This window comes from Musa acuminata, chromosome BXJ1-9, assembly GCF_036884655.1.
Source record: "Musa acuminata AAA Group cultivar baxijiao chromosome BXJ1-9, Cavendish_Baxijiao_AAA, whole genome shotgun sequence".
NCBI lineage: Eukaryota > Viridiplantae > Streptophyta > Magnoliopsida > Zingiberales > Musaceae > Musa > Musa acuminata.
The window spans coordinates 6079560-6093632 of record NC_088335.1 but is presented as its reverse complement, the minus strand read 5'-3'; the positions used below and the strand labels follow the sequence as shown (position 1 = coordinate 6093632).

At 37.8% G+C, this 14073-nt stretch overlaps 3 protein-coding genes across 10 annotated transcripts; all 3 read left to right on the top strand.

Moving 5' to 3' along the window:
* The first annotated feature begins 46 nt into the window (after nt 1-46).
* On the top strand, nt 47-352 carry LOC135594493 (rapid alkalinization factor-like). The gene has a single exon (XM_065084869.1). The coding sequence runs from the start codon at nt 47-49 to the stop codon at nt 350-352; it is 306 nt and encodes a 101-aa protein (XP_064940941.1).
* A 697-nt stretch (nt 353-1049) lies between these two features.
* LOC135582623 (folate synthesis bifunctional protein, mitochondrial-like) lies at nt 1050-4185 on the top strand. Of its 7 annotated transcripts, none has more exons than XM_065082399.1 (3): nt 1254-1393; nt 2093-2330; nt 2430-4185. In XM_065082399.1, the coding sequence occupies exons 2-3, from the start codon at nt 2255-2257 to the stop codon at nt 3929-3931; spliced, it is 1578 nt and encodes a 525-aa protein (XP_064938471.1). In that variant the 5' UTR covers nt 1254-1393; nt 2093-2254; the 3' UTR covers nt 3932-4185. The 7 variants fall into 7 exon arrangements, with proteins under 7 accessions (XP_064938469.1, XP_064938471.1, XP_064938473.1 ...); XM_065082401.1 differs by lacking the exon at nt 1254-1393 and adding an exon at nt 1452-1624; XM_065082398.1 differs by lacking the exon at nt 1254-1393 and adding an exon at nt 1452-1633.
* Nucleotides 4186-7928: 3743 nt separating this feature from the next.
* On the top strand, nt 7929-13804 carry LOC103997372 (DNA-binding protein EMBP-1). Of its 2 annotated transcripts, XR_672649.3 has the most exons (9): nt 7929-8652; nt 8911-9071; nt 9150-9171; nt 9432-9480; nt 9566-9798; nt 10955-11029; nt 11957-12082; nt 12564-12745; nt 13554-13804. XR_672649.3 is itself a non-coding variant. In XM_009418565.3 (8 exons), the coding sequence occupies exons 1-8, from the start codon at nt 8503-8505 to the stop codon at nt 12627-12629; spliced, it is 882 nt and encodes a 293-aa protein (XP_009416840.2). In that variant the 5' UTR covers nt 7929-8502; the 3' UTR covers nt 12630-12987. The 2 variants fall into 2 exon arrangements, 1 of the variants encoding a protein (XP_009416840.2); XM_009418565.3 differs by lacking the exon at nt 13554-13804 and having other exon boundaries at nt 12564-12987.
* The last annotated feature ends 269 nt before the right edge of the window (nt 13805-14073 follow it).

The window sequence follows — 14073 nt, the reverse complement described above, 5'->3', positions numbered from 1 at the left end:
CCTCTAGCTTTCTGCAAGCAAGGCGATAGAGGGAGTGGTTTGGGCGATGGCAACCGAGCTGGGGAGAGTTCATTGCTTGTGCGTCGCAGTACTCCTGCTTCTAGTTTCTGCTGCTGCTGATGGTAGAGATGTGGAGGAAGCTCACTTACGTCAATTCAATGGCACCATTGGGCAGATGCATGAAGCGGAGGAGTGGTCATTGGGATCAGAGACAGGAAGGAGGATCCTCCAGTCTACACAGACCTCCATAAGCTACGGAGCTCTGCAGAAGGATAGGGTGCCATTGCAGGCTCCCCAACCTGGAAATGCATACACCCGCGGGTGCCAAGCCCAGTACTACTGCAAGAGTTGAGAAGAGATACCTATGATCCTGGAGAACTTTATTTCTTTCTTCTGCCTCTAATGCTTGGAATAATAATGTGTGTCTCGGAAGCACCTCACAATAATGTGTGTTGTTTCAAAAGTTGTTCATCTTGTGACCATCCACTCCTTTTTTTCTTTGCTTTCTATCCAGATTAATCACACATGATGTGAATTGAACCAAGAAATCCAGGAAATTATGTGTGTGTGGAAATCAGCAGTGTTGCGATCTAAACGCTTAAGCTATCAGGTTAATTAGGATCATAAATATGCTTTCCCAAAGAAAGCAAGATCAAACAGTAGAGACAGAGTCGATGGAAGACGAAGAAGAAGAACAAGTGTCGGTGCCACCATTTTTCAGTTAAATTATTCTTTGACTTTTTGTTTGATTGTATTTTCTTCGATTATAGCTATAAGAAAATACGCAGTATATTGAGGCCTCCCTTGAGAACCTATATAACACTTATATAACCATCAATATAATACAACAGTAATTGCTGATTGCGGACAACTGAAATATATTATCTTATAGCTATAATTACTGCGTAAAATAATGTTCTTTTATTGATAAAGAAGGTTTGCATATTAACCATCGCCCGGTTATAAAATCACATATATGCCCTTACATATTTTATCTATTAGTAATAAAAGCAATTAACATTTTGCTGATCTCCTGCACTAGTGCCCTATCGGACTCGGACTCTATCCGGGAAGAATCCGGAGTGGGCGCGGACGACCGGGATGCTGTAGGGGCTGTTTAGGTTTCAAACCCTAGAACCCCACGAGGAAGGGCTTGTGGGTGGCGGCCGCGGCGACGAGAGCAGGACGAGTGCTGCTTCAGGGCGGCTGGGAATCTGCTCCACCCCGCGTGGGCGGTGTTGGGCGCCGCACGACCGGAGTGGGATGAGAATGGGATCGGTGAGCGGCGGCGCGAGGGTAGCTCTCGCCGCCCGGTCGTGCGCCCGCCCCGCGTACGCGGTTGCCGAATCTCGCGCCGGTTCCATTGATATCAGAAACCGCACCGCCCCATCAGGTCTCTCCCCTCTCTCTCTCTCTCTCTCTCTCTCTCTCTCTCTCTCTCTCTCTCTCGGATCTTTGCAGTACCGGATCGGGTACGGATCGACACGGATCAGATCCGCTAAGTGGTCTGCCACCAACCCCATCGAGATCTAATCCACCCATCCCCTCGCTTCTCCCCGACGGAAACTAGATGATCATGTCTGCCTGTTTGTTCAGCCAAAAATACATCTTGATGCCATCAACTGTGAGTTCAGTGAGTGATGCCCCAGCCTGGTTCCTTGTTACTGTTGTTCTTTCTTTCTTTTTGGTGGAGATTATTGGGACACGACCGTAGGATTTAGTCCCAAATATTCATTATTATCGAAAGTCCATGCATTTGAAGATCTCCATCAGTAACTCTTACAACCATCAAATTTTGAGATTTTGTGTTTCGAATCCTTAGATATGGCTTGAAGTGATGGTCTTTTTCTTCTGGATCGTGTGTTGGAACTCGTAATATTTAGATTTCATCTCATCGGCTACGCATTTATGTGTCGCTTTGGCTGACTCGCCAGTCTTTTTTGTGGTCCATTGTTGTATCATCCTTTTCTACATTAAAGCTGCTTCTTTGATACAAGTACTTTCATTAGAATGAGCCTGATGATAGCTTCTTCAGCGGATATTAAGCAAATTTGTGCGAAACTTGACTATTTTTCTTATCTCTGACGTACAGAAAAATCGTGGAATTAAAAGAAATTTATATGGGTAGAATTCGAACAGCATATGGATCCGCATTTAAATCTCATTGATCTTAACTAAGTCGTACGTCATCTCCTTTCCGAATCGGTGGATCTCGGATGCCGTTGTATTAGTACTGCCAGTTTTCTGTCGTGGCATGGAAATGTTTAGGCATATGTATCCCATCTTCAGGCATGGGTTTAAAGGCTTTGTCCATTCAAATAGTCACATAGGTATTGTTTTCTGAAGCATTTTCTGATAATTTCGCAAGAAAAAGAATCATCCCATGCGCTAGGTTTTTTGGGCTGAATTCGCATCTCCCTGTGTTGCAGGATTGAACTTTAGAACTTCCAGATGCACCTACTTTCACCCGATCCCATTTTGTTACCGGATCCATTCTTCTGCAGAATGTTCGGTTCAATCTTCAGAAGAGGAAGTTGTGATTGCTTTAGGTAGCAATGTTGGAGACAGAATCCATAATTTCAATAAAGCATTGCAAATGATGAAGAAATTAGGTGTAAATATCACAAGACATGGCTGCTTATACGAGTCAGAGCCTGCTTATGTAACTGAGCAACCTTTATTTCTAAATTCTGCTGTCAGAGGTACCACAAAACTTGGGCCTCATGAGTTATTGAAAGCACTTAAACAGATTGAGAGGGACTTAGGGCGGCAGGATGGAATTAGATATGGTCCAAGGCCAATTGACCTGGACATTCTTTTCTATGGGAAGTACAAAATTGAGTCTGAAGATCTTATAGTGCCTCATGAGCGTATATGGGAAAGGGCTTTTGTCGTAGCACCTCTTATCGATCTTTTGGGATCATCTATTGACAATGATAATGTGGCAAGTTGGCATTCTTTAGTAGGACGAAGAGGTGGAATATTTGAATTGTGGGAAAAACTAGGTGGTGAATCCTTGATTGGGAGCAAAGGATTGAAAAGAGTTTTACCAATGGGAACTCATTTATGGGACTGGTCAGAGAAGACACATGTTATGGGTGTTCTAAATCTGACTCCCGATAGTTTTAGTGATGGAGGGAAGTTTTTGGAAGTTAACGTTGCAGTTTCTCAGGTCAGGTTGTTGATCTCAGAAGGGGCAGATATTATTGATATTGGTGCTCAATCTACACGCCCTAATGCAAGTCGGCTTTCTGTTGATGAAGAACTTCAGAGGCTTATTCCAGTATTAGATGCAGTTGTTAAAATGCCTGAGGTGGAAGGGAAGCTATTGTCAGTCGATACATTCTATGCAGAAGTTGCATCTGTAGCGGTAAACAGAGGGGTTCATATTGTTAACGACGTCTCTGGTGGACAGCTTGACCCTAAAATTTTGAGTGTAGTAAGAGACCTTGGTGTTCCTTATATTGCAATGCATATGAGAGGTGATCCAACTACCATGCAAAGTAATGAAAATTTGAAGTATGAAGATGTTTGTGAGCAAGTTGCTTCTGAATTATATAACCAGTTGCATGAAGCCGAATTAGCAGGAATTCCCATATGGCGGATAATAATTGACCCTGGCATTGGCTTCTCAAAGAAAACTGAACACAACTTGGAACTAATTATGGGTCTATCAAACATCCGGAGAGAAATTGGTAAGAAAAGCTTGGCTGCTTCACATGTGCCAATCTTGCTTGGACCATCTAGAAAAAGATTTTTGGGTGAGATCTGCAATAGAAGTCCTGATGAGAGAGATCCTGCCACCATTGCTGCCGTCACAGCTGGCATTTTGGCTGGTGCTAATATCATCAGGGTTCATAATGTTGGCTATGGTCTGGATGCTGCGAAGGTCTGTGATGCAATGCTTAAACAACAAAAATCAATTAGCTAAGAGATATGCCTATACATGCCAATTTGATCTTTTCTATAAATTAAATTTTCATGATCACCCGTAATCCTGGTGGTTAGTGACAGATTCCTCATTGAGAAATGTGTAACGGAAAGCGTTTTCCCCCTTCTGGCTTAGGTATTTAATGACTTTCTTGCTGGGAGTTGTTCAGTTGCAAGCCACTTCCCAGGACTGACTCATGTAACAGTTCCACACTTAATATTCTACAAATAAAATATTTAAAGTTTTTGAACGAATTTAATTTTTTTACTACTCGTGAATCTTGATCTTTCCTCTCTTGTTTGAAAATCTTACATATGGTGATTTGTTTTATTGATTCAATATTCAGCACTCTATATTTAAGATTTACTGTTTGTTTCAAGCATCTCCTTGTTATTGTACTAATTGTTTTCTCATCAGGTTATGCAAAAAAAGGGAAATTTTAGATTAGGATTTCTATTGCCATTCACTGATTTGGATCATAGGTAATTTATACTATGGAAGTCGATTTGCTTCCAAGGAAAAGCAAACTAGGTAACTACTACTTACTGGATCTTGAATTTAATTGGTTTCTCTGTGAATATGGCAAGTTTAGCTGACTTGAAATATTTAAATCCTTGAACTTTTGAGAAGTTCCATTTCTTGACAGTTTAGTTCAGTTTGAACTTTTTATTTAATTTTAGGAAGCCATTTTATGTGGCTTATTATTATTTTTTTCTTTTTCTTTCATAGTGTTACATAGAGATTCATATTTTGGAAATCACCTAATATATTTAGAACAGGAACAGGTTTTCATGAAGAAGGATTTATCACCAAGTTGAAGACTATCTGGGGAAGGCTGCTTGATACTATATTTAAATATTCTGGTCACTGTTTTGTATGCGGTTGTTTGGTTCTTATTTTTTCTTATAGTAAATTCTTATTTGATTTCACTTTTCAAAAATATCCACTCTTAAATGTACCCAGTAGGCCCTTCATGATTACTTACAGCAGCTTTTAGATAAATACTACAAGTTGTTTGTGGTGTTTAACATTGATAGTGAATGCTCTCATTTGTTTTAAAGTAGTTTCGAACATCTCTCCTCTCAAGTCTGTTATTATTTTATTTGTATCATCATAGTGTAGTATACAATTAGTCCGTTCATTCTTGTCAAAATAACTCTTACTATTGGCTTGTAATTCAAATTGTAGTTTTCCGATGCATCTGTACATTGATTCTATATGCTGGTACTATTTCAAGTTTCTAACTCTTATTCAAATTTTATATCAATTGCAAGTTATGAATAATATTGTACTTATGGTTGATAATGTACATGCTAAATGTCATTCTGTTTTGTCTTTTCTCTTATTTTGTGCCAACGAGGATACCTGTAGCTGAGAGATTAGGCCTACAGTCGTTGAGAATCAGGGGAAGAGCCTGCCTTTAGAATATATCATTTATGTTACATGAAGATGCCAATAAATCGGTGGCTTAATCACATTCTTTTGCTAGAATTTAGTTAAGCAGCTGATACAGAGTTAGACTAGTAAGCCTTGTCTCATTTTAGATGATTGAAAAATGCATTGTACTTTTGTTCGTGTCAGATATGCCCATCAACTCGACATGACGAAGTTCATTTGGCCTAGTTTATATTTAGAGTGTTATCGTGTCTAAAAACATGATGCCTCCTTGAGAGTGTACTCATTTTGAGCTCTCAAGTACATTTGAGCTGGATGCCCTTCTTCATCTCGCCTCTTTGAGAGCGGACTCTTCTTCATCTCTAGTCAAAGGATTCCACAGAATTTGAGCAAAAAATCATTTTATTTGTTATGCCTTTCAATATACGTTTCTACTACCATCTTTTGATGAAAGTTCCACTTGATTTATCAGGCTTTGCTTTGTTCCTTCATCATGTAGCCCACTTACAATTTTTTTGGTAATATAGTTGTTATTGATGATCCATCTTGAACAAATTGTGATTGATCAAGTTACAAAGTATTTAATGCAGATGAACTCAAAAGGAGTTTGACATAGATTCCTTTGATCTTACACCATCTTAATCTGTCACTTCTTTTGCAAGATATTAAAATACCTATTTTTTAGGTGAAGCTACCACAGATCAGTGCTGCCATACAGGTTAAGAATTCAGCTTTTTTTACTCATCTTTATATATTGTAACACAAACAATGCAGTGATAATAGTATGTTCAAGAGATTAGTTGTTGATGCAAGAATGTTTGATACATTAGATTCATTTGACAGCTTATACTCAGCTTGTATTTCCTTGTTTTTCTCTATGTTGGAGAACTCGAGATTATATGCTTGGAACCTCACCATGGACGAGCATAAGGAGACCAAAACAACACCTGCATGTTCTCATTCTACAATTGTGTTGTCGGTGAGTCAGTGGACAGGTCACTTGAAATTTATTTTTGTGAATCATGTAACAATTTTGGTTTTTAAACCACAAAATTGTTTACCGCAATGTTTACAGTGACACTTATAATAATTATTAAACTAATATGTCATTTTAAGAATTATTCATGTGAATCTCATGCACTCATTAACAAAGATGACATGTGCTTCTTTTATGGTAAATTTATTTATTGAGGAAATATTCAAATTATGTATTGAAGAAATTAATACAACTTAATGTCTTTGGATTGTTGCTATTTTAAATTGTTTTCCAAGTATTCTTAAAGTTAGATACTCAAAAAAGGCACACTATCAAGTTGTAATATATTTGAATGGACTTATAATGTGTTTTATTATCGAACCAAAACGTTATAACATTATTGAAAAATATCTTATTCAAATTTTATGCCCTCTAATCCCTGCCTATCTCAATTATCAATTTTATATAGATTTTGTGGTCTCCTAAAATGATTTATATGAAGAATTTAGTAGTCTTGGATAAAGATTAAGAATTATTTATATCATATTTTAAATGATCATTTTTTTTATTTTTTTTCACACTTAACCAAGTCTATATAATTGTGCTTTTTTATTCCACAATAATAATAAAAAAGGTGTGTTATAAATTTATTCAAAAATATTATAATTAACTTTTAGTTAATATTAATTAGTCATCTTTATTATAAGTTTTAGTATATTATAAAGGAATCTATATGATAGTTTGAGTTGGCTTAATGAAAATTATGAAGATTTTGACATATTTTAATTCTAAGAAAAGTTAATTGATTTTTTCACTTGATCTTAAACTTAGGGTTATATATAGTCTAGAAAAGCACCGAAAAATATTCAGTCAAATTCTAATTTATAATCATATATCATATCACTTGATCATTTATATTTATAGAAACCTAAGCTAACTTAACAAAATATTAACAATACTTATAAATCCATAAACTAAATAATTTATATAATTAATTCTCCAACCATTTATCACTAGTTGATATCATTATAGACTAAACTTAACATTCTAAAATTTCATGAGAGGTCGTTTAAATTTTTATAAAACCCATAAGTTTTTCATATTCAAAGCAAATGCAAAGATAAAAATCAAAGTAAAAAAGGATTAGGACACTTGTAATAGAAAGAATCAAAACACTTGTAAAAAGAAGAATATAAACACTTGCAATATGAATTTGATTAGAACACTTCCAATAGAAAAAGATTAAAACACTTATAATAAGAAGATGGAACACGTGTAAAATCACTTGCTATATAACTTAATTTAATATAATAATAATAATATAAAAGAGTGAATCATAGTGCCTTCGTTACAAAATCAAAGTATTATAACATATTAAATAAAATGCTGTGTTTTGACAGAAGAAATTTACAGTTTTTAATAGAGATATTTGGTTATTTAAGAAAAAGGAAGGGGCTCTCTATGCGCAATTGGCTTTTCTTTTCCGGGAAATTACTCGATATTATGAAGAATTAATTTCTTCCCAGATGACGACGTGGCCGTCCACCCGAATGCCCGCACGCGATGCTGCGTCCGTCATCAAGAAACCTTCATGTAATTATAATGCCGGTCACCCTTCCGAACGCCGTCGCGCTTCCTACTCCCACTCCGTTTCCTCCTCGTTTGGATTCTATCCCTCCGACGATCCAAAATCAGCGATCGCATTCACCCTTCCTTCCTCTTCCTCTCTCTCTCTCTCCCCGTTTGCAAGTAGAGTTTGCCATACTGGGCAAGCCTTGCCCCACACTCCTCTCCATATAATCCGTCCATTCACCTTCCTTCCTCTTCCTCTCTCTCTCTCGCTCTCCGTTTGCAAGTCGAGTTTGCCATACTGGGCAAGCCTTGCCCCACACTCCTCTCCATATAATCCGCCCATTCACCCTTCCTTCCTCTTCCTCTCTCTCTCTCTCTCTCTCTCTCTCTCTCTCCGTTTGTAAGTAGAGTTTGCCATACTGGGCAAGCCATGCCCCACACTCCTCTCCATATAATCCGCCCATTCACCCTCCTCGCCCCAACCTAGTTTCTTGGCCGCCGACGCGGGTTCCGCGATTACCGTCATATGCATTCTCTTTCTCCAATCGCAAGTCGTTGGCGTTTGCTTTCTTCTTCTTGTTACTGATCTTGATGCTATTTCGGTGTTTCGTAGTTCTGGTGAGCTGGGATGGGTTCGCCTGCGAAGGAGTCCGCTTTCGCCTCCACCTCCGAAGCTGCGGCGCCTCAAGAACTGCAGCCTCCGGTGTGGGCGCTGGAAACCGCAGCGGCAGCGGCAGCCAAGGGGAGGGCAGTGCCGTCTGTCTTCCTGCGGACCCAGGTTGGCAGGGACCGAAAAGAGAGAATTGCGTGCTCTTCTTTACTTTGTTTGTGTTACTTTCGAGTCGACTGACTAAGGAAACAATCGATTTTAATTGCCCTTTCTCTTCGGATAACTTCCAGCCGCTCTATGACAACGAAATTTCGTGTCTTCCTCTGTGCCTGCCCATGTTAATCTTCCATGATTTGTGGTCGCTAGTACGATGTCATTGGATTCTTGATTGATTGCTGAATACGTTATGGTTTTAATTGTACTCAGATGACGCCTTATCCGGCTCCTACAATCCAGGAGAGGCCTCTGCCGCAGGTGGAGGAGGAGAGGAACGAGAGTCCCGCAAGCAAAGCAGAGGGATCTCAAGAGAAATCTGGACGTGTTGACAGAAAATCCTCTGCGTCTGGAAAGAATTCTAGCTCTAGCTAGTGAGTTTGATTCTTGTTTTTTCTTTTCTTCAGTTGTTTAAATCAGTCATGAATATTTATTTTATGTTTCAACTGCAGCGTTGATCACGATGAATGGAAGGTAATATTTATTTGCTGGATTGATGAATTAACGTGTGGTGATTACTGTGTCATATTTCTGTTTGTGGTCGTGGAGATAGCATTGTCCTAAAACTCAGCAGATAGGCTGATATACATCACTAGTTTGTTCTTAAGCTGTTATTCTTCTTTAAGCATGCATGATGGCATTCTTTGGCGTGCTTGCTTGTCACAACTTGTATGCATAGAGTAAAGTAGTTACCTGTTGATTTTTGCTTATTCTAATCTTTCTTTCGTATTTAGGGCTTCTTGTCATCTAGAAAGAGAAGATACGAAGACATAGTCACCAAGGGTCCGTTCATTGACTTGTATGATTTTGGCTTTTATGGATCAGTAGCTTGTGTGTGAGTGCAAAATTCTACTCTGTAATTGCTTAGGTGAAGCTTTACATCTGGTAACTGCTGATCAACATAATGGTGTCGACATCGAAGCATCTGATGTTAGAGGGGAGCATTCTGTCAAAACGCTGTCAGTTTCACCAGAATCACTACTGCTAAGGGCATTGCCACCTGGTTCTGAAACTGAATTGAACACAGAGATCAACCAATGTAGTTATCCATCACCACTGCTAGGAAATGACCCGGTTGCGCATAAACAACAGCGGTTGCAGGTAATTTCTCGGGAAATATACCCCATCACAGCACATGTTGCATATTATTTTACTGGTTTTCACTCTTAAGTATTTGCACCAAGGATATGTTCATGCTTTCTTTACACCACGGATATCAAGTTTCTTGAGGATTGGCTTCTATGATTTCTTTGAAACTATTTAGTGTGATGGAATGGTGTGGTTTGCTTCTCTAGGGCAGTCTGGAAACCAAATGCATCATTAATTAGGGACATCTTACTTTGTGATTCTAGGAAAACAAGAGGATGCTCTAAAAAACTTCAAACCGAGTGACATGTGGAGAGATGATAAAGTGTCTGATTTTGAATGATGTTGATGACTTTCTGGTGAACTGTGATAAAACTGATTGCAAGGTAGATAATTATTTGAGAATTGAGATGCCAAGTGTAGAGCTTAAAACTTGCCTCTTCTTTGTAGTGGGCATGACTTTCTGTTGATTAGTCATCTGGAGTCATCAGTATTGTAGCCTGGTATCATTTTGTTGTCTTTTCATTCTATCCATCCTTTACTAGTCACCACTTGTAGGTAGTTGTTTAAGATAAGAAAAATTATATATATATATATATATATTTGTCTGAAGTTACAAGTTATATATTTCATTTGAAGTCTGTAATATATGTATGTATGTATGTATGTATGGGATGAAATTACCTGTGCAGCATGGATCACAAAATGGGTAAAGTCTTTTTCGTAAAAGGTCAGTCAAAGTAGAAAAAGCTTCAAGCCTTTCCATAATTTGCAATTCACTGGCAGTTTTCATTCCTCTCCTTCAAAACATGACAGATCGAGTGATTCTAAAGTTTAACGGAAAAAGAAAACTAAATGCCATTTACTATACATTGGACCTTTGGAGTTCTTCCCATATTGAACCTGTGCCTTCAAGAGTAACATCAAACAAAATGAAGTCTGCACCATTGCTGCTAGGAAACGAACCCTGTCATGCATGAACAGCAGTGATTGTAGGTAATTTGAAGAGCTCTACCCCATCAAAGCTCATATTGCATATTATATTACTAGTTTCGCTCTTAATTGTTTATATTACACCAAGGATATGTTCAGCCTTCATGATTATCTTTTTCTGTTTCCTATTTTTGGTTTCTTAACATGTTACCCCAATGACCATTGCAATTGTTGCTAGGATGACGACGAATTCAGGGAGAGAAGAAAACAGGCAAATAGGGAGTCAGCAAGAAGGTCAAGAATACGTAAAAGGGTATGCATTTTTAGGAAACTTAGAGATGCTGTTTGGATTATATGTGGGATCCTTTTTTGTCTTTTCTTGTTCTCTTCTTTTTGTTCTTTTCCTTGAGCATTTTCCAGGAAGGCAAAGCACTTGTTTCCATGATTTCTTTGTAAATATTAGTGAGATGAATTGGTGCGGTTTATTTCTCTTGGACAATATAGAAATCAAATGTGCCATTATTTAGGATGCTCTAAATTATAGTGAAAGAATGTGCAAAAGTTATGTGAGACTAAGAGAGGCTGGGAAATGGCTAGAGGAAGATAGGAAAAAAAAAATCTGGGCATAGTTGAACCTCTCTGATCTGCCTAATAAAGATGGATAGAGAGGAGGAGGGATAATTGATGAGGATGAGAACAGAAGGAAATGGTCATTAGATTTGGATGGTAATGGAAAAAGAATTTGGAGAAGAGAAACATTCTCTAAGGATGAAGAAAGACAACATTAATTCAAGTAACTTGTTTGACTGTAGAGGCACCTGGAACCCTTCCATCCAAACACTTGCACCACGTGGCATGGATAATTCAACAGCCAGATATAAGCATTTGATGGTAGAATGGTTCACTGTGCTTTCATTGTTTATAACTGACTCAGCACCATAAATTTCATAGGGGTGCTGGGTTTCAAAACGTAGATTCTTCTTACAAGTAAGCCAATGTTGAATCATGTATAACAAGTTGTGGACAAGCTTATGTGGTTTGGAGGAGTAATGTGGAATAAGAACATCCATGCCTTTTTTTTTTCTTTTATGTTTTTGTCAATGTTTGTAAACTTCTTTCTATATATTAAAGTTTTAATTCTGATTTTCATAAATGCTTATGCATTTTTGCCTTTTAAACTGTCTTACATAGAATAGACCATGCGTTCCCTGGGTTTAACTATTTTTTCCTTTTTCACTAGCAAGAATACGAGGACTCAGCAAGGATGATGGCCGTATTGAAAAATGAGAATGATGTACTCAGAGCAAAGAATGAAATTCTCATGAAAAGGATCAAGGATTTAGAAGCTGGAAGCATAAGAATCATGGTTAGTTAATTTTCTTATCTATTAACCTTTTTTTGTGTAAACTAATCGATTGTCAAAGATTCCTGTAGACTTCACAAGGATCTTCTGCCAATAGGTTTCTCATGGAATAATAATCAAGTGCACCCATGGTTGTTAAAATTATTCTAGTCTCTATGTATTCTATCATTTTAATTCCGTGATACTCTCTTAGTTGGGTTTGTTGATGACTTCCATTAGAGTGAATCCTGGTGATTAAAAAGTGCAGAAGCTCCAATTTGCTTGTCCCACATAATCAGTTAAGAATACCTTAAATTTCAAATATGTTATGTCCCTTGGCCATTCAGTTATGTACTTGGGCCGCATGGTAGAATATGGCCTCTTTTTAGCACTCTTTATTTTGTATAGGAACTTCTATCAATTTTTGATATAGTCTCATATTAGAAACAGGAAAGATAGGAATTTTTATTTTTTTTATATGATCTCATATTTTTCATTGAAACAGGAGATATTGAGCAGACTTTACTGGCCTGCTGATACGTTGGATGTACTGGGCATCAGACCGTCGTAGAAGTTTTCAAGACACGACAATCCTGAATGTGCTTCTAGGTGAATACATTCCTGTTGCTTGGACCCTGCAAGCTTGAACCCCTGACACTTGCTTACTGATGAAGTTAGTCAGGAGAGGTACACATGCTGAAAAAAACTTGGAGTGTTTAGGGTATTTAAAATTTTGTATATTATTTAATATATGATGCTGATTTTTCTTTTTGCGATAAAATCTTCACACTTGGAGAGGAGAAACTGCTAATTTGACATCTGCTCTCTCATGTCAGAGATTTTGAGCTCTCTTGCTGTGATTGTAGGATGAATGTAATTAAAGTTTAGAGTTCTCTGATACTACCAAAGTGGCATATTTTTCCTCCTAATCTACACACTTGATTTGCCTGTTAGCCATTCAATCTATGAGTTCATTTATACTAGGAAACAACACTTTGTGCAGCCATCTTAAAAGCTGGAGTTACAAGAATGACAAGATTAGTCTTAGAATGTGTATGATTCAATGCTTCTGGCTTGATCTTTACATGTTGCTATTGGATGGGAAGAAAAAAGACATAAAATAATGGCGGCATGCGTCTTTTGGTGCCTCATTTTCCCTTTGCCTTTGATGTAATTTCCACTGTTTGTCATCCAAGTGTAGGATGCTATCTTGCCATGAATCTTAAATCTGTCATTCTTGGAAATTAACCTTTGCTCACTGAGGGACTAATAGCAGTTGCAGGGATCTCTGAGATCTCGGAGCTCAAATACAATGAATGATCATGTTACAACTCCTAGTAAAATGCAGAGATCTATGTTTCACGTGCCTAAGATCTATGTCCTATTTGCAGCATTCCCCTGTTTAGTCCTAAACTAATTTTCCTCGAAGATATTTAAGAGAAGCTTCAAGTAATAAACACCTGAATCTATTCACATTCACTCCTTTTTGCCACAGGACTCTGAGCCAAGATGGGTAAAGATAATTCAAGAAGATGCCAAGCTGCTGCTTGTGAGAAGGCAAAAAACATGCAAACCGATTGATGTTTAATGGTCCAATGATACACAGATGTGAAATGTATAGTTATTTTTTGTTTTAGTTTTATTTGATATACGATACCGTATCGATCTAATAGATTATCAAAACCAGTTCTGGATTGATGATTACATCTTTGGTCAGCAATACGAGTAGATACTTCAACTTTTGCAGTTTTTTCCCCCTTTTTTGCGATGAATAAATGGCAAAAGCTGGTTTCGATCCTAAAGAATTCGATGATACGATGAAGTTATCTTGTTGATGATAATAGGTTATCTTGTTGCAAGCAAGGAAGGATGTTGGGTAATATTTTTGCATTGGCATTACATTTAAGAACTTATCCTTGAAATGCATCTGAAATCTAATGTATTCTAGCGTAAGTTTCAGAGGAGTCGCTGTGTAGATGCTGATGCACCAGAGAGAAGACTGTCCTTTGACTGTT